At 41.9% G+C, this 13153-nt stretch overlaps 3 protein-coding genes across 3 annotated transcripts; 2 read left to right on the forward strand and 1 right to left on the reverse strand.

The window, feature by feature from the left end:
* Nucleotides 1–234: 234 nt before the first annotated feature.
* On the reverse strand, nt 235–6568 carry p4htmb (prolyl 4-hydroxylase, transmembrane b). The gene is made up of 9 exons (XM_062403474.1): nt 5673–6568; nt 5506–5587; nt 4078–4268; nt 3866–3962; nt 3475–3637; nt 2808–2993; nt 2454–2544; nt 2172–2295; nt 235–878 (listed from the first exon to the last, which is right to left on the reverse strand). Exons 1-9 carry the CDS (start codon nt 6057–6059, stop codon nt 658–660), a joined length of 1542 nt encoding a protein of 513 aa, XP_062259458.1. The 5' UTR covers nt 6060–6568; the 3' UTR covers nt 235–657.
* Nucleotides 6569–7502: 934 nt separating this feature from the next.
* Nucleotides 7503–9094, forward strand: LOC133967824 (glutathione peroxidase 1-like). The gene is made up of 2 exons (XM_062403484.1): nt 7503–7837; nt 8535–9094. The coding sequence occupies exons 1-2, from the start codon at nt 7613–7615 to the stop codon at nt 8883–8885; spliced, it is 576 nt and encodes a 191-aa protein (XP_062259468.1). The 5' UTR covers nt 7503–7612; the 3' UTR covers nt 8886–9094.
* Nucleotides 9095–9765: 671 nt separating this feature from the next.
* On the forward strand, nt 9766–11186 carry brk1 (BRICK1 subunit of SCAR/WAVE actin nucleating complex). Its single transcript, XM_062403496.1, has 3 exons — nt 9766–9970; nt 10456–10538; nt 10646–11186. The coding sequence occupies exons 1-3, from the start codon at nt 9820–9822 to the stop codon at nt 10670–10672; spliced, it is 261 nt and encodes an 86-aa protein (XP_062259480.1). The 5' UTR covers nt 9766–9819; the 3' UTR covers nt 10673–11186.
* The last annotated feature ends 1967 nt before the right edge of the window (nt 11187–13153 follow it).

Below are 13153 nucleotides of genomic sequence, written 5' to 3' on the forward strand. Positions count from 1 at the left end.
ATACTTTTTGTTTTTAAGGTATGTAAAAGAGTAGACAGAGTTGTCACACATTTTCTTACTTTTCTTTTATTCAGTGTGAGAGAGTGTTACAGTGCATCAGCAAATAAAAAAATAATAAATGAACAGGGTGAAACATCCAAACAAGTGTCTAGTTTAATTTTGAGGAATCTGACAGAAAATAACATTTGAAATCCAAGGAACAGAGACAAGGCAACATGCATCTCTCTGAGAGTGTTGGAGCCTTTTTTGGTAATGACAGCATAACAAGGTAGGACATTGAAATGTTAACAGAAGCCATTTCAATTTTCAAGTGCAATTTTTGCTCAGAGCAACAGCAAAACCTCAATAAACTAACACATGCAAAATAATGGGGCTTTTTTCCGTCTCAACACCTTTTATGAGTTTCTAGTGCAACATTCCTACACTGGGAAATATCAGTTGATTAAAAAATAACACGATTAACAATATGGGACCAACATTTTAGCAAAAGCATCTCTTTACAGTTGCATAAACCAGCTGTGACTTCGTTCCCTGAATAAATCTTGTCCCTACATACTGGCCACAGAGGATGTTACCAAAAACATTGTGCACAGGACTCAGGAAGGCTAAGTAGATTTTTTTAAATATATATATATATAAATTTGGTCTATGAGCTAATTATAAGTCTTGATGGATGTTGGCGCTCTGTATGTCCGACTTCAGAGTCAGACCTTCATCATCCTCCTCTTCCTCTGGCTGCCGTGATACCAGATGCTGAAAGCGAGCCTGCCGCTGGTAATCCGGGTCAATGTTGATCCATTTGTTGGCGACCCACTTGGTGCCATGGGTGACCACACAGCCGCCATGCAGGGCGTATTCATCCTGCTCGCCCACCCAACCTATCGATGAAAAAAACACTCTGGTTAGCAACATCCATTGTACAATTTCTGTTTATTAAAATGGCTGACACAGATGTCTTGTTTTTGATGTTCTGTTTACGACAGAATGTATTTGGACTGCTGTTAGTTTAATGGGGACGTATTAGGAAAATTCCACTTTTGTAGTGCTTCTACACGTTAATTTGTGTATCTGGCATGTCTACCGACCCAAGAACTCTGGAAAAAACAACTCCCGCGATTTGTTATGGGTCCTCCAGGTCAGAAATGTCATGCTTGAGTGACTGAGAATGCGGTTCCATATCATATCTCTCTTTTACATCTCTCTTACTCCTACACTCATTATAGATACGATATTTGCCAAAGCACTTCACTTCGTTTTTGCAAACCTCGGATACACCTGGAATAGCTAGCTAGCAGCATGAAGCGAATGCAGCACTCAAGATGCGCTGTGGTCGGCTGCACAGATCTGCACATACCGTCCTAGCCTCCAAGACACAAGAGCGAAATGGAATTAATTCATATTTGAAGGCAATGTCCCGGAAAGAATTGGCAAAAGTCTGTTGGTGCGCCCTGGTAGGCCCCGAGCTGTCTCATTAGCTTTTAAAAGAACAGACCCTAAAAACAGGTCACTCTGAGGAGGGCTGTTTTAGACAGGGTGAAAAGGGTGATGTTTAAAATGATCCTTGTGGTATTTTGACCTTAATATGTTACAGACATTTCATTAAGACCCCAAGGAACCATATCAACTCGTGGAAAAATGAGCATAATATGTCCCCTTTATGCTATTTTATTGATTATACTATATATTTGATCATCCTTAACAAAAACAATATGGGCTTGAACCATAAGTTCTTGACATAATTTCATATGTTGGCTTCTGATCTCGTGTCAGCACGACCTATAAATGCCATGTTAAAGGTTATATAAATGATGTTCAATGGCACTAGATGTCACACTATCTCAGCATCTTGGACTAAATTAATTAATTCTTAACCATCGACACTCAGGCCACAACGTCCTGCTCCCTGTGTGTTCTCAGCAGAGTGCTGCCTGCACAGTCTTTGGGTGCTGCAAGGCCCATTGAAAGCCGCCTCTACACCCACAACCAGAAGCATGACTTAATAAAGCTACAATGTGAAGACTAGATCCAACAGAGGTAGTAACAAGAAGCAAGTGGATCCATGGTGTCTCATCCATAGGCTGGGACACTGAGTGAAATTGGAATGGGAAGTTGTTGAAATGCAGTGTTGTTGGAGTTGTGATTGATCTGTAAAGTTCTCATGGGAATCCTACCTTTGCCATCGGAAAGGTAGTTGTACCAGAACACAGCCGTCCCTTTGGTGGGCTTCACCCTCAGGTTACTCTTGTCACAATTCCTCCTGGTGTCCAAAAGATCCACGTCGTTCTGTATGAGAGACTAAAAGACATGGTCAGACTCAGCGACACGGTGTGTGTGTAACATAGGGGCCCATGCACGCACTGACAAACTAAAGGGAGCTAACACAGACATGAAAGGCATGCACAGTTTGTACACAATACTTTTGCAAGGCTCTCTGAACACACACAGTTACGCACCACTTCATCATAGGTCCTGTTGTCTGCCACAGGGAATGCGGTCTCCCCGCCCCCCTCAACAGAGTTCAGGTAGAAGAGAACTGTGATGTACCTAAGTGTGCAACACAGATTTAAATTGACACAAACATGTACGGTGCAAAACAAACACACACACACACCAACACATTGCAAACAAGTGACGAGCACACACATTTCTCCGAACTGACAATGTAGTGTAACACAAACTAACATGCCAGCTGTAACAAGGGAGTGTCGCTACGCAGCTCAGTAATCACAGTGGACAGATGAATTCATATCTGAACATTCAATGATTTGTTTTTGATTTAAAAACGCAGTGCAGCTCAGTGACCTCACCTGCAAGACGTCTCAAAAGGGGTGGAGGTGTTGGCCGCAAGTCGTGTGTGCGTGCACGCGGTTTCGGGATAGACGGGACCGCTGTCATGGTGGGCGTGGTAGTGCCCGCCCTCTTCATAGCGAACCACCTGGAGCGGCTCGCTGAGGTCCACTAATGTGGATGGGAGCCGGGTGAGGCGGGTCACCCTGTGTGAGGGAAAGGTGAAGGAAAAGATATAATACACCCAAAAATAGTTCATAGTTCACCCAAAAACAAAAATTAACTCATTATCTACTCACAATACTGTAGATAGAGGGGTGGGGGAAGAGTTTGAGTCCACAAAACACTTTTGGAGCTTAAGGGATAAACAGCATTGCAGCCAAATGCAATGCAATTTAATGTTACAAGTAAGTGACAGTTTCTTAAAAAACATATAATAAATAACCAGGTTTTTAGCACAAAGGTCCTCTGATGTCCTCCTCTGGAGCTGGATCACAGCGGACATTTAGGCCAAAAATGAAACTCCCATAGTGCTTTGTGGACTCAAAAACTTCACCCACCCCTCCATCGGCATAGTCGGGAGAAGGCAATGAGTGCATTTTCATTGTTGGGTGAACTATCCCTTTAAGGGTCATACCAAGTCAAGAACATGCAGAGCCACAGAAAGAAATGATGTGTCCTCCCAACCTCGTCTTGATGTCTTGGAGGACCTGGTGTGCTCCTTTGCCCTGGTACAGCCACGTGTGTCTGCTGTTTCTCACCAGCTGACTCCGCTTCACGCCTCGCTGCAGCAGGAAGCGCTGGAAGGCATCGTTGCTCAGAAGCCTGAACTCTTCCAGACTAAGCAATCCTGCCCCAAATATGAGAATGTAAGGAAATCTGATGCCTCGCTAAAGCTTTGGATGATGAAAAAAATCTACATTAATGGCAGGAATAAAAAGGTTTTAATTAATAGATGCCACGTTTATTGGGCCAAGTTTTTTATCAATGAACTCTGATAATATACTGCATCTATATATTGAGCATCACTTATTGATGAAAATGCAATCTAAATGGAGGATTAACATTGATTTCTCACCGTTACCGTCCTTGTCAGCTTTGAGCCCGGCATAGATTTCCCGCAGGTTCTCCGGCGTGAGCCAAATCCCGTCTCTCACTCGAGAATGAGTGAGTATCTGTTGGAGGCACATGACAGAGAGGACAGGATGAGTTAACCAACTCTGAGCTGAGAAACTTCTGCACATCACACACTTCAGTTTTGTCCTCAACGAGCCATTAACTGACATACACCTCACGCAGCTGCAACTGTCCATCCTGGTTGATATCAAGAAGGTTGAAGATCTCTTCTGGGCTGAGGTTGAGCTCCTTGGCCAGGTCCTCCTGACCATCCTGCACCATCAGCTGACTTTCCATCAGACCCTTCAGCTGAGCCAGCTGCATCACGACACGGCACTCATCGTCTGACAGGAACCCAGGGATCTCTGGAGAAATATACAGACAAGCTGAGATAAAGCCACAGAGGAAACGCTCATGGGGCAACAGGATTGTTTGATTCCAACATTTTTATCCCACCTGTTTACTCTTTTGCGAACCTGCTATTTTGTATTGGACCAATGTTATATTTTGTTAGTTAAATTAGTCTAGTTTTGTGCAGCCTTAAACTGATAAGAGCAAACTAATAAGAACCAATTTCAGATCAAATTACTCATCTTATCATATTTAAGGCAGAAATATATTTTCCTGATTTAAACTTTTCCACCTGGGAACATGCTGCTTCACTTTGTCTAACATGATAGCATAGTGAAGCTCTTGTCAATAGAGGTCATACATGGGTTATATCAAGATGGTTGACACGTCTTCACCTCCTCCCACTATCCAGAAGTTAAACCAAAATATCCACGATATGAATGTTGCTACATTGTACTGATGACATCATTCGGAGCCTGGGAAATAGCAATGGGATGGACAAGGGGGTGCCGATACATGTGCTGGACGAATAGCAAGTCAGTCTCAGCTGTCTATCCTGAAGTTCCTCCCTGATTTTTAAAGAATCAAATAATGCAAGATGGCAGCGTTCGTATCTGGGATATTTTGGCTTCATTTTTGGATAGTGGGAGTGAGTGGGGACGTTGCGCCCATCTTTATTTACATTTTACAATTGCTGCATGTGAGAGATTGTGATGAACACTTTCCATTGTTCCTGATGTTTTGTAGATAATATCATCACCAGATTAATCACTAACCAATACAAGCAACGAGCTGCTGCCCTAAGGAGGATAGTCAGTCACGGCTCTTGCAGAAACCTTATACATTATAAAGTGTCCGCTTCATTTTTGCACATGATCATTACTCTTGTGCACATAAGGACTGCATGCAGGAGGATGATACATGGCTAAGTGTGTTTTTCAGGCATAGATGTATCTCTGCTCTCTCAGCCATAAGCACGTAACTGGGTCACATGTGCTGAGCAGAGGCAGGAGATGCCTCGGGACTTACGGGTCTGTTTCCTATAGCTTTAATTGATTTTAACCAACACACACGTGTCTATAGGCTTTGTGTCTGGGGTTATAGATAGGTAGTGATGAAGATGAAAATAACGAAGAGGTAAATTGAGTGATGGGTCTGCTCTCACCAGATGAAGGGACTTGTTTGGCCACTAGAGGCTGACGTGGTTGAGCAGCACATTTGTTATTGACACATGGGTATCATGGCCCTTACCAAACAGCAGAGGTTTCAAACTCAGGGTCCGCATTTCGTGCACTTTGCCTGGCACCAGTGACACAGGCTGGACATGTCCCACCTGAGAGAGAAACCACAAAAGTGACTTTGTGTGTGTGGGGGTGTCAGATGAAATTTTGGTAATGATGCATCCTCCCATCACTCACCCTAATCCCCTCGATCCTAGTGAGGGACACATCACGCAGGAACTCAGATTTTGATGGCGGACGTTGGGACTCGGTGCGTGGCTGCTCCTGCGGCTGCTGCTGGTGCGGCTGCTGCTGCTGCTGGTGGCGATGGTCGCTGCTGGGGGCGTCGCGACTCGGGCTCGCGTCGTCCTGCCCGCTGATGTAGTGCACGTAAAACAGCAGTGCGATGACGTTAATGATGTAAACGTGGAAAAACACCATCACCACCACGAAGTAGGAGCGGGAGCACACGCTGCTCTTGCTGCATTGGAGGCGCTCGCTCGGCGGCCGGAGATGCGGCGGCAAGGTCGCGCTCCCGGACGCAGTGGTGTCCTCCGAGTCTGAGGTTTCCTGGTCGTCGGTCATTGGAAGAAAGGAGTCGGTGCTTCCTCAAAGTCCATGTAATCAATCCCAAAACGACTGAATGAAACGCTGGATGCTCCAAAGCGACAGATCAAGTTTGATTTAAAAACAAAAAGATAATCCTCGAGGAGCGCTCAGGCCAGTGCCAGTCTTTGAGACGTCGTTACGCACAGAGAAAAAGAGCGCAGGTTGCTCATAATTCAAAAAATCTGCTCGTTGAAACTAAGAAGTCGTCCCTGACCCGGACTCGTCTGGATGGGATGAATCTCTTCTCGCATCGGCGCGGCAGACACTGGCCGGTGTCAGTGTTGTTTACACTGCAGCACCAGCAGCCAGCAGCAAAGCGCACTGCGCATCCGCGAGCGCAGCGCAGCGGCTCCTCTCACAAAACCGCTCCGTAAAGCCGAGGGGAAGTCATCATCCTTCAAAATGAGCGATGCATGTGTGACCGTGACCAAACAAAACCGATCGTGACCCTATATTCTCTAGTTTGAACGCCACCGAAGGAGCTGGATCTCCCCCCACCTTCGACAGCAACAGTCTGCCCAGCGTGCAATGCTGACCCCTGGTGACCCAAAGCAAAAACACAGTCCTGGTGTAACACTGAGCAGTGCAGTCCTCTTCTATCTGTTGGTATTGAATGCACTGATCTGTCTGATAAATCTAATACCTCAATTTAAGTCTAATCTTTATGTGGCCTCACATGTTTCATTTTGATGGCAATAGGTGGACACTTTTTAGGGCTATTGCTCTTTTTGAACATCTTCTACATCAATTACCATTTTTTTCCCAATATATATTATCAAACATGAAACAGCTTTTCATTCATTCAATGCACATCACACTGATATCCCAGCTTTCATGAAACAATGAATGAGTTTTTCCCTGTATCGAATTTTTTAGACTAAATTTGTATTCTGTAAAAAGTACAAAATAAATAAAAAATACAAACATTAGAACATTTAATGCTCTGTTATAATCTCTCTACTTTGTTTTGGAAGGATATTTACAATTTGATATTAAATAATAACTGGTTTGGCCAGCTTTAACCTTTAGTAACATTACATTTGGTTTCAAATGGAGAGCATGAGTGTCATTCATTTAAAAAAAATGTAAGTGACAAATCCCTTTAAGTTGTCTCACTTATGAATTTTTTAAAGAATTGTCATTTTATGTAGAGCTTTTGAAACTGATAACACCGTGAAATTCCTACTGTTATACTTCAGCATCATCACTTAGTTTCCAGACGGAAGATACATTAGATTTAATTCACATTTTAATTGTATTTACTTACTTTTTTTATGAATTCGACTCTTTAAATTTTTGTGGTTTTGCATTTTTAGGTTATTTTTCATTAAATTGACGCAGTCTTACATTGTTATACATTTGTAATTGTAAATGTTTTGAATTGAAAAAAACAAAAACGTGATGCACCGCCCTCTGAAGAAGCTGAAGGCTGGACTAGTCGACTTTGGACCGCCTGCTTAAAAAAAGGTGGATTAACTGAAGTCTCCTCCGTTTAATTCACCCGGAAACCAGAAGAAAGTCTCAGAAGAATGGCTGGAAATGTGAGGAGGTTTTATGAGCTGACCGCCAAGCTGCTGTCTGGAGAAGCCTTCAGTTTCGCGGCCCTGAAGGGGAAAGTTGTTCTCGTTGAAAATGTGGCGTCTCTCTGAGGAACAACAGCCAGGGACTTCACTCAGATGAACGAGCTGCACTCTCGGTACTCCTCCGAGGGACTCGTTGTTCTGGGTGTTCCCTGCAATCAGTTTGGACATCAGGCAAGTCATGTGGCCCCTTGTGAGGGTATTATTCAGATGTATATAATCCTATTTACTTACAATGTTTATGACTCCAAGGCCTTTGTGCTTCTCAGCATCAGACTATCGAGCGAAAGCTAATACTGTTCATGAATGTTGAAGTACAAGCTTGGTTTTGAAAGAAGTATTTACATCCATCCTCAAGTAAAAAGAAAAAATATCACAAAATACACCATTGCAATGAAATGTCTGATTTGTCACTACATGTATTCTTTTTTATTATTGTAGTGTTATTATCATCCACACAATGTTGGCTACTTAAGAGCATTATGTGTTAAGGATTGATATGCATTAGAGTGGCTCATATCAGTGTTGTTGTGGCAAATGTGTTATGGGTAAAGTAGCACTTTACTGTTGTATTTGGTAGACGTGGAGCTAATGATAAAAACTCAATATATTCTAGTATAGTATTATATTCTTGCGCCTTTGTATGTTATAATTTTGTAATAGTTATTGCACTCAGAAGTCTAATTGTGTAAAATACAGTTATTGTCTGATGTGAAGTACATAAAAATAAACTATACTCTAAGGAAAGCAAAAGTTATTCAAAGTTGAGTACGACACTGGCTTCATTTTTTTCATTTGAATAAAATCATCTAGAAGCTCATCGTCAAAATGTCCATCGTCTCTTCATTGATTTTTATTGTTTTTACAACAGGAGAACTGCAAGAATGAAGAAATCCTAAACTGTCTAAAGTATATCCGTCCTGGAAATGGCTTTGAACCAAAGTTCCAGCTCCTCGAGAAGGTGGATGTGAATGGAAAGGATGCGCACCCCTTGTTTGACTACCTGAAGAGCAGCCTGCCATTTCCCAGTGATGATACAATGGCTCTCATGAGTGATCCAAAGTTCATCATCTGGAGTCCGGTGTGTAGAAACGATGTTTCCTGGAACTTTGAGAAGTTCCTGGTCGGCCCAGATGGAGAGCCCTACAAGCGCTACAGCAGAAACTTCCTCACCATCGATATCGAGGCAGATATTAAAGAGCTGCTCCGGAGGGTCAAGTAGATAAACCCTCTATTCAAAATGTGATATGAGTATTTCCAGTGCAGTACACTGTGGTTGTTAAGCCTGTTTACTTAATGAAGAAACTCCTTTAAGCCTTTTTGTGAGGGGAGTTTCTGATGCAGATGTAAAAGCCTGACTCACCCAGTGTGTATAACTCATATCATCATTTTCCGTATTGCTTGACAAAATAAACATTTCCTGTAATAGAAGCTGCTGTCGTCATGTCTGTTCACTGAATACAAACAACTGAATTGGCAACCGTCATTTCAGAGAAGTCAACCAGGGTAACTTTGACATTTAGAACAGACCTGGTGAGTGTTAAACATGAATTTCCACCTCCGGAAGATGTATTTATATGTACATAAGTATAACAAGTGACTTAACTTTGCAACTATGAGGTCTTTCTATCCTAAAAAGATAAACTACGGGATGCTGCCAATAATGCCTTCTGCTGGCTTGGGTTACGAGCATAGATTATTTAACGTAAATTAATGCTTAGGTGTTGCGTGACTTCTACTGTTATTAGGGCAATACGCAATCTATATAATTGAAAATTAGCTTGTGCTTTATTCTAACACTACATGAGGCTATCTATTTAAACATGTACGGTTGTCTTGCCTGTACCATACAATATTTTGAATTTTAACTTTCCATTTTAAAAGAGGAACAGGAGTTTTAACAGCTTTTTTGTTTGATGATTTGGAAATAAGATTCACATATTGTAAAACGTCTTTCAGGAAAAACAAAAACAGTGTCCTTTATTGGTATATTTGCATTTATACATGATATTTTCTTTCCCAAAAACAATATTAAACGTGTGACGAAATGAATACATATCTTATTTTTTCTATATTCTCGCTTTCTGCTCTTGAGACACACACACTCGTCTGGTCTGCGCCTTCCTGCCTGGACGTGCGCAGCCATCTAGCCCGGAATGAACGCTACGCCGTATCGCGACTCGTCCAACATGGCCGGCCAGGAGGATCCAGTGCAGAGAGAGATTCACCAGGACTGGGCCAACCGAGAGTACATAGAAGTGATCACGAGCAGTATCAAAAAAATCGCCGACTTTCTGAATTCCTTCGGTGAGCTCCCGGTGACCGGCTCCGCTGAATACACGCATAGTTCCGTGTGTGAATTTGTGTAGCAGGCTAGCTGCCGGAGCTAGCCGTCCTGCTGTGGCTAGCACTGGTGTTGATGTTTTTAAATGGCCACTCCCAGCTAGCAGTTAGCTCTATCGCTATCTGCGGGCTTGTTGTGGTTTTTATCGTACATATACTCCGACCGTTTGGTGTTGAGGTGCATTATACTTTGATTGAAGTTATATAAGCTGCCTACCAGACGGCAAAGTCGAGTCAAACGGCTTCTACGGTCGAGTGATGTGAAAGCTAACGCCAGTCTTAGCCACTGCTAACGCTAGCCTCTGCTGTCAAATGTGTTTATACCAGCAGCTGGAGAGTCACTCATGCCAGTAACCAGCCGTGATTTTGTTTCTGGTTACTGACAGTGCAGACATGCTGCTCCACGAATATGTCATAACTGATAATAAATGCAACTTTGGTTCCATCAGATATGTCGTGTCGATCCCGTCTGGCCACTCTCAATGAGAAGCTCACAGCGCTCGAGCGGCGGATTGAATACATTGAGGCGAGAGTAAGTGTCCTGCATTGGAATTTGAACAATCTTATGGCTTGTTTTGATTTGAACTTGATTGATATCAAATTGATTTAACCCCATTTAAATGTGTGTCTCCATTCCAGGTGACAAAAGGAGAGACTTTGACCTAGACCTCATCATGGAAACCCATAACATCCTGGAGCTACCTGCCCCCCCATCCCATGTCACCCTACACCTTCACCCTGAGTCTTTGGATTAAGTGACATGGATTCCACCTCCTTTTCTTGGGCCACGTGGACCATTTTTTATATTAAATGGCTTGAATTTTGTGTTGTTTTGATCTCATGAGGCATTTGTATAGAAGATATGTGTCAGTCTTTGGCGTCAGCAATTCAAACATTGATCTGTGTTACAAAGTGAAAAATAACTCGCATTAGAATTGGTTTTAAAAACATCATGGAGCTCCGTTATGGATCTGGTATCAGCACAATTTGTTGACCTTCTGTGTTGTAAACACTGTCCCCATTAACACATTAGAGATTTATGTAAGAAGAACATTCTTGTGTGCCATGTTAAACAAGTTACTGTGGCGTCGTCTTTATTAAGGAACCATGCTTGTACAGTAAAATGTTTGGTGATGTTTTGGGATTTAAATACTGTAATAAATGCTAAACAAAAACTGTTCTCCCCAATGCAACAAATCTTTATTATATTCTACGTAAGTGGTGATACATACTATGAAATATGTTTGTTGACTCTAGTTATCAGTCGTGCTCAGTACACTCAACAAAACAAAGTTAAAGGAGAACAGACATACAGCTAAATAATAAGGAAAGATAAACAGGTGCAATATCTTAAAAACAAGCAAGAGCTGGTTATCAAACATGCTCTATTTTACACAGGGTTATACATTGTGCACAGACTTCAACTATTTTTTTAAACATTGCACAATATTTATCTAACCATGTAATATTGTAAGTAATGCATTAATTTGCAAGACTTAATGGAGGATTAATTTACTGTGGAATCATCACAGCCTTTCATACCTGTAGGAGCTATTACATTAGTTTTAATATATTGTGATTAATATTATTTACTATTTTTGGAAGCTTTATTTTTAGACACTAGGGGGCACTACACGCTAGACCAGGTAGGACTCACATTAAAGGTAGCAGGTGTGTTAATGAGGGGGAGCACCAGGTAGGGAGATGTTTTTATTTTTTAACCAGAAAATGAGGAGAAGCACATGTTCATCTTTGTGTTTGAACTGCCAAAATAAATCTACCCAACTGTGAATTCAGCGTGGACAATTGACTTCTTTAATTGCCTGAGTACAACCCAACTAGACTGGTGCCTCAGTGTCCTTTTGCCAGGACTTCAGGGTTAAAGTGAGCGGAAGTATCTGGAGTCATGATCCGGCATCATCGTTTAATAACAAAATATATGTGATTATCAGTTAATGTGTAGAGTAAAAGAGACTAACACACAGACACACACAAACCTAGTGTAAAAGGGCCAAAATGGCCACTAAATCAGAAATGGCCTACTGGCTGTTGAGTTTATCAAATTGGTGGCAGGATTTTTTTCCCGTCCGGTCATAATACACATGTGTACCGAATTTCGTGAAGATCGGTTAAACCAGACAGAATTGCTGCGTTTTAGGCTGCGCTGTTGAACAATTTAGCCACAACTATTTCCAATTACTCCAGAAAACGTTAATTTGGTACATGACAAACATTTCGTTCATCTTCTGCGGTTCTAGTCTGCTCTTCTCTACATTCTCCTTTGGCCTCAGTCCTGCAAGGTGCAACAGAAAATGTGTCAGCTGCTGGTTATTCATCTCGTGTGCCATTATGGCCTTTTCCTCGTTTTACTGCACTGTTGAGTTTAGTTGTTCAGGTGATTACACTGAATACGTAAACCATTTGATACACAAGCTATGCAAACCCATGTTATTTCATGCATGGCTGGGTGTTTCCTTCTTATATTCTTTGATAGCTTATTGTTCCTGCTTTATTAAGGAGCTTTTGATGAGTCGTCTATGTCATCAAAGTGGCCGTCTTAATTTAGAAGAGCTGGATTCAAAGATACATCCACTACGCTTGATCCTGTGAAGAACATAGTTCTAAGTCCTCAGCATCGGATATTTCAGACTCAGAATCAAGACCAAGAATTACCTACTCATTTTCCTCATCATGTTTTTCAAACAGCATCTTTCTGAACATGTCAATCGTAAGTCTGAAATGATTGCAACCAGCCATACTAACACTCTGGATAAAGAAAATAAAAAGCGTATTTTCAAATGCATCAGTCAGTCTATTTAGTATATGTTGATCTAGCTATGGTTAGCTTAGCTAGCCAGAAAAAAAATTCCCGTCCATGTTCGCCCTCCCCTGCAGCTAGATCATTCAGCGTGGACAATGGACTTCTTTAATTGTCTGAGTACCACCCAACTAGTCTGGTGCCTCAGTGGTTTTTTTGTTCAGTTTATTTTTGACTGAAACATCTTTTGTACAATTTTGGCCACCACAATACCACTTTAATATGCTCCATATCTAACAAAAAGGAGGAGAGGATGTCATATTTACACATTAGTTTGTAGAGGCGTGGCAGATAATTCCATTTTGTAGCTCTGCAAATTATTGAAAAGG

Source organism: Platichthys flesus, chromosome 2, assembly GCF_949316205.1.
Source record: "Platichthys flesus chromosome 2, fPlaFle2.1, whole genome shotgun sequence".
NCBI lineage: Eukaryota > Metazoa > Chordata > Actinopteri > Pleuronectiformes > Pleuronectidae > Platichthys > Platichthys flesus.

What these genes read in the sequence shown, in the direction of transcription:
- p4htmb (XM_062403474.1), bottom strand. Translation starts at nt 6,059, where the DNA reads ATGACCGACGACCAGGAAACCTCAGACTCGGAGGACACCACTGCGTCC. An exon ending in TTTGAAACCTCTGCTGTTTG is followed by an intron (nt 4,269 to 5,505) that starts GTAAGGGCCATG and finishes ATATTTCTCCAG; the next exon opens with AGATCCCTGGGTTCCTGTCA. An exon ending in AGCTGACAAGGACGGTAACG is followed by an intron (nt 3,638 to 3,865) that starts GTGAGAAATCAA and finishes TATTTGGGGCAG; the next exon opens with GATTGCTTAGTCTGGAAGAG.
- brk1 (XM_062403496.1), top strand. Translation starts at nt 9,820, where the DNA reads ATGAACGCTACGCCGTATCGCGACTCGTCCAACATGGCCGGCCAGGAG. An exon ending in CGACTTTCTGAATTCCTTCG is followed by an intron (nt 9,971 to 10,455) that starts GTGAGCTCCCGG and finishes TGGTTCCATCAG; the next exon opens with ATATGTCGTGTCGATCCCGT. An exon ending in TTGAATACATTGAGGCGAGA is followed by an intron (nt 10,539 to 10,645) that starts GTAAGTGTCCTG and finishes TCTCCATTCCAG; the next exon opens with GTGACAAAAGGAGAGACTTT.